The 12,166-nt window shown below is 30.2% G+C and overlaps 3 protein-coding genes across 3 annotated transcripts; all 3 read right to left on the bottom strand.

Moving 5' to 3' along the window:
- Positions 1-187: 187 nt before the first annotated feature.
- Positions 188-2,447, bottom strand: Tango9 (transport and golgi organization 9). Its single transcript, XM_075825272.1, has 4 exons — positions 2,135-2,447; positions 1,875-2,048; positions 1,068-1,801; positions 188-1,004 (listed from the first exon to the last, which is right to left on the bottom strand). Exons 2-4 carry the CDS (start codon positions 1,949-1,951, stop codon positions 697-699), a joined length of 1,119 nt encoding a protein of 372 aa, XP_075681387.1. The 5' UTR covers positions 1,952-2,048; positions 2,135-2,447; the 3' UTR covers positions 188-696.
- Positions 2,448-2,893: 446 nt separating this feature from the next.
- LOC113799727 (E3 ubiquitin-protein ligase SHPRH) lies at positions 2,894-7,551 on the bottom strand. Its single transcript, XM_027350415.2, has 7 exons — positions 6,061-7,551; positions 5,611-5,991; positions 5,110-5,549; positions 4,860-5,048; positions 3,594-4,800; positions 3,172-3,541; positions 2,894-3,111 (listed from the first exon to the last, which is right to left on the bottom strand). Exons 1-7 carry the CDS (start codon positions 7,514-7,516, stop codon positions 2,952-2,954), a joined length of 4,203 nt encoding a protein of 1,400 aa, XP_027206216.2. The 5' UTR covers positions 7,517-7,551; the 3' UTR covers positions 2,894-2,951.
- A 328-nt stretch (positions 7,552-7,879) lies between these two features.
- Positions 7,880-11,955, bottom strand: LOC113799713 (uncharacterized). Its single transcript, XM_075825266.1, has 3 exons — positions 11,133-11,955; positions 9,990-10,744; positions 7,880-9,923 (listed from the first exon to the last, which is right to left on the bottom strand). The coding sequence occupies exons 1-3, from the start codon at positions 11,402-11,404 to the stop codon at positions 7,900-7,902; spliced, it is 3,051 nt and encodes a 1,016-aa protein (XP_075681381.1). The 5' UTR covers positions 11,405-11,955; the 3' UTR covers positions 7,880-7,899.
- Positions 11,956-12,166: the final 211 nt, after the last annotated feature.

The raw sequence follows: 12,166 nt of genomic DNA, 5'->3' as shown, positions 1-12,166 counted from the left end.
GGTGGTTGCGGCTTTTTTTCTCATTACATTACATACACTGCAGTGAGCGTTTAAAGCACAAATGAATGTGTGTGTACGAACATTTTTTAACCCTGCCCTCTGAAATAATCATTTTCAGTGGAGCCTGATTCTGATTGGATAAAATTATTTCGTTTGATTAACTTTATCATCATATCGGTATTAACAATTTTATTAAAACTTGGATGAATGAAACATCTCTTTTTTTTTATTCGATAATTTGACATTATTTTTTTTGTTTTGTTTCAATGATGTTTTTGTTAATTTTTATTCACATTGATTTTAATTGAAAAAAAAACATAAAAGTTGAAAATCAAATTTTTTCAAATTCAAATTCAAAATTATGTCATCTGTGTGCTGCCATCTATGGATTGAAATTTAAAAATAAAATTTGATTTGATTTAATCACATCAGGGTTGATGATTTTTTTTTTTGATGTTCGGGTTGTTTGATTGATTGTGAAATTAAATTAATCAGATAAAATGAGTAAATTAGAAAATGAAATGAATATTATATATCATATATCGAAAAATATGCAACATGTATAAAAAAAATAAATGATAATAATCACATCATCATCATTATCATTATAAAAATGACAGTTATGACAAAAATAAGATTTACATTAATCAATTGTAGTTGATGAAAAATAAAAAAAAATATAAAAAGATCAATAAATCAGGAAATAATATCTTGTGAATATGTAGCATCAGCTTCTTCACCTTCTTCATCATTAATAACTAATGTTTCAGAATTATGTTTACAAAATAATCCATTGAATACACTATTATAGATAGCCATACCGATAAGTAATACAAAAAATCCACCCAATTTATAAAAAGAAAAATCCTCTACTTTTATTGCCAAACTAAATATCCATATGATAATTGTTCGAACTGAATCCAATACGGTACGTGTTGTAGCTGATAATTGTTTTGTAACAGATATGCCAGCAAAATTAAAGAATGCAATACTTAAAATTGTTCCTAATTTGGAGAAAAAATGACTTGTTATTAAAAAAAACAAAAATGAATGAATTATAAACTAACCGGATATACCACTTGCAACTTCCCAGCTATTAAAAATTTGATAAAAACCATCGATAGCATCTTCAATTTGATTATCAGGATTTGTACTAAACATTTCACCTTTGATTTTAATAAAATACATTGGTACTAATAATATGGACAACATAACAAAACCGAATAAACCTTCCCAACCAACCGCCTGTAATGGTGATACATTTGAACCGGAAACATATTTTTCTTCAACAATCATTTGTGTTGCAACAACAATTTGTGCCAATATAATAAGTATATCACCAATTGTTGAATTATTTTCATTTTTAGATAACATATCACTTAAACCGACAATAATTAAACCACCAATAACTAAAAACATTCCAAACCAATGATATAATCGAAGACGTCGTTTAAGAAATATTATGGAAAACAATCCGGTAAATATGATTAATGCACCACGTAACATTTGAAAACTTGATGAACTAGTCATATTTAAACCAATATACATGACTGATGTAGCGGTTAAATCACATAATGCTGGTATCATAAATATAAATGGATTAAAATTTCGATTTCCTTTAATCGATTCGGGTAATTGTTCAGCATCATTATTATTACGTCGCATATAATAATGATACATTAATTTATATACCAAGAAACAAAGAAATTCACCAAAAAACATAGCCGCCGCTTGTAAAAATGGATGATTAAATTTTTTTATTTTACCATCACGACCTTTTGATTTACTATCATCTGCCCATCTTGAAATTTAATTATTATTAAAAAAAATAATTAATTTTAAACATAACCCTTTTTGTTTTGATATAAACTTACTTGGTAGCTAATGTATTAATCGATCCGGTAACAATCATTAATCCAGCCAAAAATAATTGATATTTAGTCCAGGCCATCTTTTTTTGTTTTGTTTGGTTTTTTTTGAAAAATATTTTAATTTAAAATCGACCAAATGATTGATTGATTGATTGATGGATGATGACAACCAATACGCTACGTATTCATATATAGTTAATATGAAAATATTTAATGTGAAAAAAACGCCTAGATAAAATTTGATACTTGTAAAGAATACACACTTGGTATACGTAGAAAGAGAAAAAGAGATCTTTTGCTATACGTGATGATGATGTTCATTCACTTATGATGATCACAATAAACAATGAAAAGATGTTGATGATGACGAGGATCACATCAATATTTTAAAATATTTGCCAATAAAAATATCATCATCATCCATCCACTAATCAAATCCAAATCCAAATTCAAAAAATTTTAACCTTTGTTCAATAAAAGATGATGATGATAATTGTTTGCTAATTGAAAACAGACAAAAATCCCTTAAAGCAAACACCCGTTTCAAATTCAATTGGTTACCAAAATATTTTTATGTTTTTTTTTTTTGTTGAAATTGATAATTGATGTTGATATGAGCTATAGCCCATCTCAAACCAGTCAAAACCAAAGGCCACTGTAATACAGAGATTTTTTTTTTGTTTTGTTTGTGAATCGTGTATGCATACATGTGTATGTTGTGGTACCATCCATAAATATACTGCTTTACCACTGTATATATATCGTCAATGTCGTCATATATTCGAAATCGAAGGATTATCCCCAAAACAAGTTCTTTATATTTTCTTATAAATGATGATCGAAAAAAAAAATTGTCGGTAGTTAAGTGGTTAATTGAATTTGATAAGATAAAATTTTGATAAGTGCTTCCGTTTAGTTAATTAATCGATGCGGATAATCATATCGGGCGACATCAATATGATAAAATGAAATTCCAATCACAATCAAAAATTTTTTTTCAACTTTTTCAAAGTAAACTTGGATTAAACAACTTAAAAGATCTATTTAATCATAACTAATCACCAAAAAAAAAAAAAGAGATTAAGCTTTATAGACATTGAATAGAGCACAAAATTCTCCAACAGTTAGATCGGTAAATTCACCATTTGTACAATTCGTACGATAATTACATTCTTTGTTATAATTTTCAATCAATTCTTCGATACTATCTTTGATGATAAATTTATGTACATAGGTTTGCCTATATTAATTTATCATAGATTGATTAATGAAATGATTTATTTAAAAATATAATGTTTACCTTGTTTGACCGATTCGATTGATACGACCAATTGCTTGTAGCTCATCTCGTTTGTTCAGTATAGGATTGACAAACACTATTCGAGATGCTTCGGTAAGATTAAGACCTTTGCATGCAAATCGAGTAGGCAATAATAATACACGACATGAATCAGATTTTCGAAATCGATCAATTTTGATGGCAAATTTATCATCACCTGATCCGGAAATCAATATAGATTCAACATGATTCATTTGTAATGCTTTTTCCAACAATTGTAACATTCGTAACCATGTGGAAAAAATTAATATTTTTTCATCATTAGATTCTTGTTGAATTTGTTTGACACGACGAATAATGGCCACTATTTTCGATGACCAATTTCCTTCAACTATAAATTGTAATTAAAAGTTTGAAAGTCACATGAATCACACATCACATACCCATCATTGATGATTTATTGATTAATAAATTTGAATCGACAAAACAAATTTTTAGATGATCAAATGGTGATCGACAAACTGGACATCTAGATGATGTTTCCGAATGTTTACTAATATTTCTCATACATTCAATACATAACAGATGTCCACATGTTAGTACTGAATATCGGATAAGATCTAACCAACAAACTGAACATACTTTACTATCAATATTATCCTTATCTTTTAATGTACTTTTCAAATTGTTCAGATATTTTAGCCGTTGTTGATTTGTACGAAGTTTTTCTTCAGCCATTTCTTTAGCTGATGAATCACGATGAAACAATGATAATGAATCGACACCATGTTCATAACGAGTTTGAGCTTGATTCAATTCATCGATTCGTAATACAAGTTCGCATGATTCTCGCCAACATTTTCGATGTGCTTTATATTCTTTTTTACATTCATCAATATATTGATTAAAATTGTCAATATCGGCCACTGTAACATCATAATCTATTGCCGAACCGACAGTTCGACTTTTAAACCAAACGCCCAATTTACGTATTGCAACTAAACATAAATTTTCATTCCAATTATCAGCTTCATTTTCCTCTTCATTCTCAACATTGATTGATATGGATTTGTTGAATTGAAAAATGATTTTTTCGAAATTTTTTATCACACTTTCTGTTTTACATAGATGACATCGTTCTGGTCTTTCCGGCACGGATTGTTCTGGTGGTCTAATATGACAATCTATATATCGATCCGGATTACCACTTAATGATTCATGATCCAATTGAACGAATGCATCACGAATCTGTTGACGAACTTCTTCGAATGAATTTAGATATTCACATAATTTCCATCGTATTGATTCTATTGATCTTGGTCCAATCGGATCAATTAGTTGACGGCTATCCCCGAGGATTTCCAATAAAGAGAGTATTATTTCGTCTACATTCATCACTTTAGAAAGTTCTTTCAAGGCATGAACTAGCCACCAGCCTTTCAAAGTGAATTTCTCATTGATTTGATCACATTTTTTTATCAATTCCCGTCGATATCGATCCGCTGTTAGCAATGAAAGCCGAGCTGTATTAAGATAGTCCTGATACAATTGTTTAGCTTTCAATCGAAGATATCGATCATCCGGTTCGATGGGCAATTCATCATATGATGGCAAACAAGGTTTAGAATCTCCTGGCATCAAAATAGATTGCTAATGAATTTGCAATTAGTTTTATAATGACAGTATAAGATTCAATTGCAAAAACATACAGATCCATTGAATGGGTCCATTGGCTGTTCATTGACATCGACTTGTGTGCATCCAACAAACTCAAGTATTTGAGCAAGATTATAGTAAATATGATATTTTTGTGTTTTATCCGTACGAATATCATCACCAACATTGTTTATAGATGTAAGAGCTTCTTTGTACATATGGATGGCCGTTTTGAAATCATTCTATAAACAAAGTTAAGATGTCCATAAGATTGAACAGATCTTTTTTTTCAAACATTCATACCTGTAGCAGATAGCAGGCAGCCATTCCATTAATTGATGCAATTTTTTCTCTATGACATTTTTCACAATCATATTTAGCATCGTCAATCATCTTATCGAGGACATCCTGTAGTGAACAATAATCACCAAGTTTAACTTTCAAACACATTTGTGGATGACAGCAAATCTGTCGTAGTCGCAATGCCAATGTAAATATGACCGATTGTACCGTACTGCTAAGATGTGAAATTTTCATTTCACTGGGTGTTGTTATTAATTTGGTCATCATTGATTGTTGACAATTTGATGCCTCTTGTAGGTAAAAATCACGTTCTATCTGTGATAGATCACAATGTTCCATTATGGTAATCGGTTTTGATATACGAATTTCATCAAAAACTGATGCTTTCGATGCACGCCAAAAACATCGAGTCATAACGTTAATTAAATGATCCTGCTCACCTGTATATAAGTTTCTAACATCAGTTAACATTGTAGCTAAACTAAAATACTTGAAACAAACCATTACAAAAAGGATTGTAAAGGTGATTCTTCCAAACATTTTCTTCATTATATGGTCGTTCGCCAATGAAATTTATAAGACCAAACAAATCTTCAATATTTCGTTGAATAGGTGTACCAGTCACAGTCCATCGATGTATCGAATGTAATGATTTAGCCATACGAAATATTCGAGTTGTACGGCCTTCTACAAGTTGTGCTTCATCAAATATCAAACGCCACCAACGTATCGAACATAATGGTGATACCGGTGTATAATAACGACGACTATTACGTAAATGGCTATAATCATGAGCAGCGACAAAATCTAATTCGGATTTTAGAATTTCATATGTTGTAATGACAATATCATTACCGGCCAATTCAGGTGGAAATTTATAATCTAAATGTTTATATATTGATTAAAACCATAACAACACAAACTTATCAGGTAACTTTCTAATCGACCTACCTCTACATTTGACACCATTATATTTGAATATTTTTACATTCGGTTCATCAATATGTAGATTTAATTCTTGTATCCATTGACTTAAAATTGATGTAGGACAGACAATTAATGTAGCCGGTGAATCGATTAGATCCATTTGTGGCCAACAATGGCTACAAATATAACCAAATTTTTGTGATTGTTCAATTGAATAGCTACTACATTCAAGATGTTGAAAATGACCACACATTAGACATTGAATTAGATTATCAACCAAATGATATTGTTGTCGAAGACATTGTTGACGTAATTGTTCCAAATTGATAGCATTCATTTGGATAATTGAATTATGATCGATCATACCACAATGACAACGTATTTCACCGGCTAATGGATTATTTGATAGTTGAAATAGATTCTGTTCGGTCAATATGAAATTTATATTTTCCTGGCTCGTGGTTGTTGGCTTTGGATTATTCAATATTAAACCGATTACATCGACTGTTTTGCCTAGACCCATTTCATCTGCTAATATACCACCTTTGGTTGGTAATTGTTTCAGATGTTCAATATATTCATGATATACTTTTTCGGTAAGAAAATGACCAAGGCTTGAATGAAAATACAAATTCTCATCAATATATTTTATATTGGGAATTTTTTCAAATTGTTTGCCTAGATCAACATTGGTATTTTCTTTAGATGTTTCGCGCATTAACATCCATTTAAGAGCCATTTGTTGATGTCGCCATAATTTTGGTCGTAAATTTTGATAATCAATAACAATCGTTTCGAATTCATTAAAATAACCGGGGTCATTCTTTTGTTTCTGAGCAATGGTTTGATAAAAATTTTCGATCTCGGTATTGTTACGAAATTCATGAGATTGATTAGTTTCGAATAACCGATTGCCATGAATGAATGCCATCAATAACAACGTCAAATCATTTTTGGTTGTCGTCATGGCAATTTTAAATGTTACCATATCGATAAATACAATGCTTGATGATAAATACCAATCAATCACAAGATTAGCATTTGAATGACGGATCGCTTTCGCTTTACAAAATCGACGACCTTTAGCCATGTTTCGGGTAAAATTTCGATAGAAATCATTGGGCAAATTCAAATCCAGGTTGGTTGTCAATCGATGTAATATTTGTTTGGAACAAATTGATTCATGAAGATAATAACGATTACTAGCAGTTAATATTAGATGATTATATGTAAGATTGTAATCATAATCGGTCGTTTTTTCCCAACTATCTTGTACATCAAAACACAATGATCCAATAGCAAGCATATTGTCCATAGAATCTTTAGATTCATTATCATTAATTATTTCTATATCAATATAACCATACTGATAAGAATTATCAAGATCAGAATCTAATTCCAATCCATTATTATTGAACAAATCAAGAGTATTAACAACAGATTTGGTTGAAGATGATAATTTACGTTTTTTAGTTGTCATTTTTTTGGGATAAATTTGGAATTTGTCAACATTCCAAATATTCGAATGTTGTATCCATTCCACATGTGATCCTATCCTATACTAATGACCCAAAATCTTTTTTTTCTTTTTTTTTGAAAAAAAATTCAGCTGAATTTTATTCGAAAAATGAAAACAGCCGTGGTATTCTTTTTTGCTTTCGGAATTATAAGCGGTTATTATATTTGGAAACCGATAATTCAAAAACATAAAAATGAAACGATCATTACAGCCAACAACAGTGAAAAACAGAATGAAAACAAATAATCATCATCATGATCAAAGAGAGTATTTTTATTGTAATTATTAATGATAAATTGAAATAAAAAAAAACAAGAATAAAATAATAATAATTTGACTTTTTCCTAAGAAATAATACAACCATCATTATTATTGTTACCATTCAAATGACTTGAAGATGATTGTTTTTTATCATTATTATTATCAACTAAATGACCCATTTTAAGAAATTTTTGAAAATCTAAATCAAATTGATCATCTTCATCATCACTTGAACAAGATGACGATGATGATGATGTGTTTGATGAACAAGTTGAACATGATGAACATGAATCATATTGATCATCATTACAATTATTTTTCGATGATGATGATGATCGATAATTACGATTACTACGATGTTTGGTTTTTTTCATTCGTATTTGTCCTTGATCACTTAATTTATCCTGTATATTTGGATCGAATGATACCGATTTGTTTGATTTGATGGTAGTAAGATTGGCAATTTTTGTTGTTGATTGTGATTTATGCGCTGGATTTTCATTGTTCAATGTTGATGGTGATTGTAAAAATGAACCATTATCCATTTCCTGAGAACTTTTTGAATTCGAATCGATTGAAACATTTTCCGGTATTGAATCAATTCGTTGATTTAGTTTCCGTGTCATATTGATCAATGATGAACAATTGGATGAATTATCACTATTCACCAAAAGATTACAATATTCTGGTGGTGGTGATTTTTGCCAATTACATTGATGATCATTAATCATCGATGATGGTAAAATATTCGATGGCCAAGGTGGAATAAATTTTGGCATCTGTTGTTGGTGGTGATTATCGAAAGTTAATCGTTGTAAACATTCATTTGGATCTTCACTAATTTCGGTTGTTGTTGTTGTTTTTGATGTTTGTGATGATACATCATTATTTATACTTGATGAATGTTCAACAACATCAACAAATTCCTGTTCTTTAGACCAATCATATTTGGATGTAAAACATTGATTATTCTTTTTAATAAATTCTACATAATCAACCATTTGACTACGACGAAATTGCATTAATGATGATGACGATGATGATGATGGTCCAGATGATAATCGATTATCGATTATGTTATCATCCGTTCTTACAGAAAGGGTAGTTTGATTTTTTTCAGATCGATTTTGTTGTTGTTGTTGTTGCTGATGATGCTGATTCTGTTGTTGTCGTTGTTTAAGACGTTTTTTACGATGTGCTTGCATTGCTTGTGAACATGAAATCGAACAATAAATACGACCATCCATAGCTGGTAAAAATGGTTGTCCAAGTAGATTTTTCATACATAGCGAACAACGAAAACATCGATGATCAGCATGCCATGATCGACCTTCATGTACAATGGCACCAGTTTCACAGCCAATTAATTCACCACATTCTTCACAAAGATCACCAAATAATATATCAAAACAAGTAAGACAATATGGTTTTTTTGATTCAAATGATGGTGATGGTGATGACGAAGATGATGATGATTTTTGACCACTATTATTTGCCATAATATATTGTTGTCCACCTAATGATCGTTGACATTCAGTACAACAAAAATGACCAATATGCCATGCTTTACCTTCAGCTTCAGTACATTCATCATCGAATATAAGTCGTTGACATTGTGGACAACGTGGTTTAAATAATTCAACAAAATGACGACCACAATAAAGTTTATATGATAAAGAGGAACTATTATCCGGATGAATAAATCCTTTTAAATCAACTAAAACTTGATTACATTCACAACAGGTAAAACAATCAATATGATAATAACGATATAATCGATGTAATCGTTTTTGATTTGATGATGATGACAAAGATTCGTTATTCGATATGATTGCTTTCACACAATGTATTTGGTTACCGATTTCATTTTTACACTGATAACATGTTTGCGGTTGCGGTTGCTGTTGTTGTCGATCCAATTGACATAATTCAGTTCGTATTAATGCTTTACGTCGTTTATGTCTTAAAAATTTATATTCAGCTGAATATTTTTGTTTATGATTATTATTATTATTCGATTGATGATGATGATCATTAAAAATTTGTTCATTATCATCATCATGATCAGGCATCTGATATTGAAGTTGTTTTTCACGCCAAGCTGATCCTATGGATTGAATAATGATAATTTTGGAAAAAAAGTTTTTTTGGAAAATTCATTTCATTCAAATACCTTTATATTGTGCCATAAATTGACTAATTTTTTGATGATTATGATGATAATTATTATTGTGATTATTATTGATAAGTATAGTGGCAGTTGATTCTTGTAAATTTTTTATACGATTTTTCCATGAATTAACAAATGGCTGTGCAATTCGATTTGCAGCAATCAAATGATTCATATAGAATGGATTTGATTGTGGATGATGTTGTTGTTGAATATTATTGTTCAATGGTAATGGTAACGAACGAATCATTTCTTTACCATTAACAGATAAATCTTTACCAACAACAGATGTTGATTTTTTCATCATCATCAAATTCTGTCGATGATTTCTTGGTAATGTAAACAAACCCGATGTTGTTGTTGTTTTTGTTTTGGTTAATTTTTCCATATTTTTATCAACAATAATTAATGGCAATGTGGTCATTGACTTGCTTGAATTTTTATTATTTATCAATTGTTGATTATCGATCATCATTATTTTATTATTATTGATTATTAAATGATGATCATCAACCAGATGATGTTTTGAATTGAACATTTCTTTTTGTGATTTCGAGGATTCATTTGTTTGATGATGATGAGGATGATGATGGATAATATTACCATTAGGATGATCTCTAGCCATCGATAATGATGATGATATCACAACATTCACATTGTCTTCATCATTGTTGACTGTAGTCGGTAGTGATAGTGGTGGTGGTGTGGATGATTCGAATGTGTTTGTATTCGTTCCATTTGGCTGAATTTGTTCATCGCTATCGAATTTTTTTTTTTTTTTTTTTTTTTTTTTTTTTGTTTAATAAAAAAAAGAATGAATTAATGAGTGAGAGTGACGGGCATTAAAGTCATTAGCAGTGAAAGAGAGAGAGAGAGAGAGAGAGAGAGAGAGAGAGAGAGAGAGAGAGAGAGAGAGAGAGAGAGAGAGAGAGAGAGAGAAAAGAAGGAACGGATGTCGTTGATTAAGTAAACTAGCGAAGCTAAAGAATATCACCTGGTCAATTACTATCTTTATAGGCATCTGGTTTTTTTTGTGTGTTCTGGTTGTTTATTACTTGCCACACTTTTTTTGCCTTCTTTTTTTTTGAATAATCTCATTTCGGGCTACCAGTGTTTGTTTGTTGTTGAATACAATCATTCACTTACCATTTATCTTCAATGTTATGCATCTGTGTCGATTTCGATGTCGTTGATGATTGTCGTAGACGTCGATTTGGTAATGTAAAATATTTACGATTTTGTTGTTTCAATGAATTTATTAAATTCGTACCATTCGAATATCGTTGATGTTGTTGATCATAAAACCAACATACTTTCCACCAATGATTCGAATTTGGATTCAAATGATTCGAAATTATTTTATTATTCGATTTTTCACGTTTATCATCATCATTATTCTGTTGATTTGTCATATTCATTTGATATTCTATTGATTCACCAAAGAATTTGAAAGAAAAAATTTGTCAATTTTTTGTTGTTGTTGTTGTTGTTGTTGTTCATTCGTTGGAATGTTTCATTCATTCACTTAAACAAAAAAAAGAAGAAAAGAATAATGGTCCCCCCGAAACTACCACCATCATCATCAATTGATTATTTTCGCTTGACTCGTCTCTCGTTGTTGTTGTTGAAAACGTTGTAATTATCTTGATAACGATACTCTCTATCTCTCTCACACAAACACACACGAGCTCGAAGGAAAATTGTTTTTTTTGTTTTCGGTATAAGAAAATAGATGAGCATCACACTGACTGAAGACTGAATCGAATGAACTGAAAGGGCCACTGCTCTAAAACTTGAAGTTTTTTTTTGAAATTCATTCGATGAAAAGATAGACAAAAGCAACAAGTGTGTGTGTGTGTGTGTGTGGCCATTGGCTTCGACCTCGAAGACCATCATCATCATCATTATTATCGTTATATTACGATGAGGGCAATAATCGTAGCAGCATCATTATCAAAAGTGTATATGCATGATTATCTCTCTCTGTTGGTTTTTCTTTTCTTTTTTCTTATCTATCTTCCTTTCGAATGGGATAATATCGTTTGTTGATCGGGATTTGTTTTTTTAAAAAAACAAAATCATTTTTTTCACAAATTAATTAATCAATCAGACCAAAAAAAAAAGTAAAAAAGATGGTAGGAGGTCAATCAGTTTATCCATCCATTATTATCGTTTTGTTT

Source organism: Dermatophagoides pteronyssinus, unplaced genomic scaffold (genome assembly GCF_027571235.1).
Source record: "Dermatophagoides pteronyssinus isolate colony J.1.1.1.1 unplaced genomic scaffold, Derpt_VIB-CSIC_2022.12 sq0003, whole genome shotgun sequence".
Lineage (NCBI taxonomy): Eukaryota > Metazoa > Arthropoda > Arachnida > Sarcoptiformes > Pyroglyphidae > Dermatophagoides > Dermatophagoides pteronyssinus.
This window is presented reverse-complemented; position numbering and strand designations above follow the sequence as displayed.

What these genes read in the sequence shown, in the direction of transcription:
- Tango9 (XM_075825272.1), bottom strand. Translation starts at nt 1,951, where the DNA reads ATGGCCTGGACTAAATATCAATTATTTTTGGCTGGATTAATGATTGTT. An exon ending in ATTAATACATTAGCTACCAA is followed by an intron (nt 1,802 to 1,874) that starts GTAAGTTTATAT and finishes TTAAATTTCAAG; the next exon opens with ATGGGCAGATGATAGTAAAT. An exon ending in AGTTGCAAGTGGTATATCCG is followed by an intron (nt 1,005 to 1,067) that starts GTTAGTTTATAA and finishes TCTCCAAATTAG; the next exon opens with GAACAATTTTAAGTATTGCA.
- LOC113799727 (XM_027350415.2), bottom strand. Translation starts at nt 7,516, where the DNA reads ATGACAACTAAAAAACGTAAATTATCATCTTCAACCAAATCTGTTGTT. An exon ending in TAATGGTGTCAAATGTAGAG is followed by an intron (nt 5,992 to 6,060) that starts GTAGGTCGATTA and finishes ATAAACATTTAG; the next exon opens with ATTATAAATTTCCACCTGAA. An exon ending in TGGACCCATTCAATGGATCT is followed by an intron (nt 4,801 to 4,859) that starts GTATGTTTTTGC and finishes CAAATTCATTAG; the next exon opens with CAATCTATTTTGATGCCAGG.
- LOC113799713 (XM_075825266.1), bottom strand. Translation starts at nt 11,404, where the DNA reads ATGAATATGACAAATCAACAGAATAATGATGATGATAAACGTGAAAAA. An exon ending in CATAACATTGAAGATAAATG is followed by an intron (nt 10,745 to 11,132) that starts GTAAGTGAATGA and finishes AAAATTCGATAG; the next exon opens with CGATGAACAAATTCAGCCAA. An exon ending in ATTTATGGCACAATATAAAG is followed by an intron (nt 9,924 to 9,989) that starts GTATTTGAATGA and finishes TTCAATCCATAG; the next exon opens with GATCAGCTTGGCGTGAAAAA.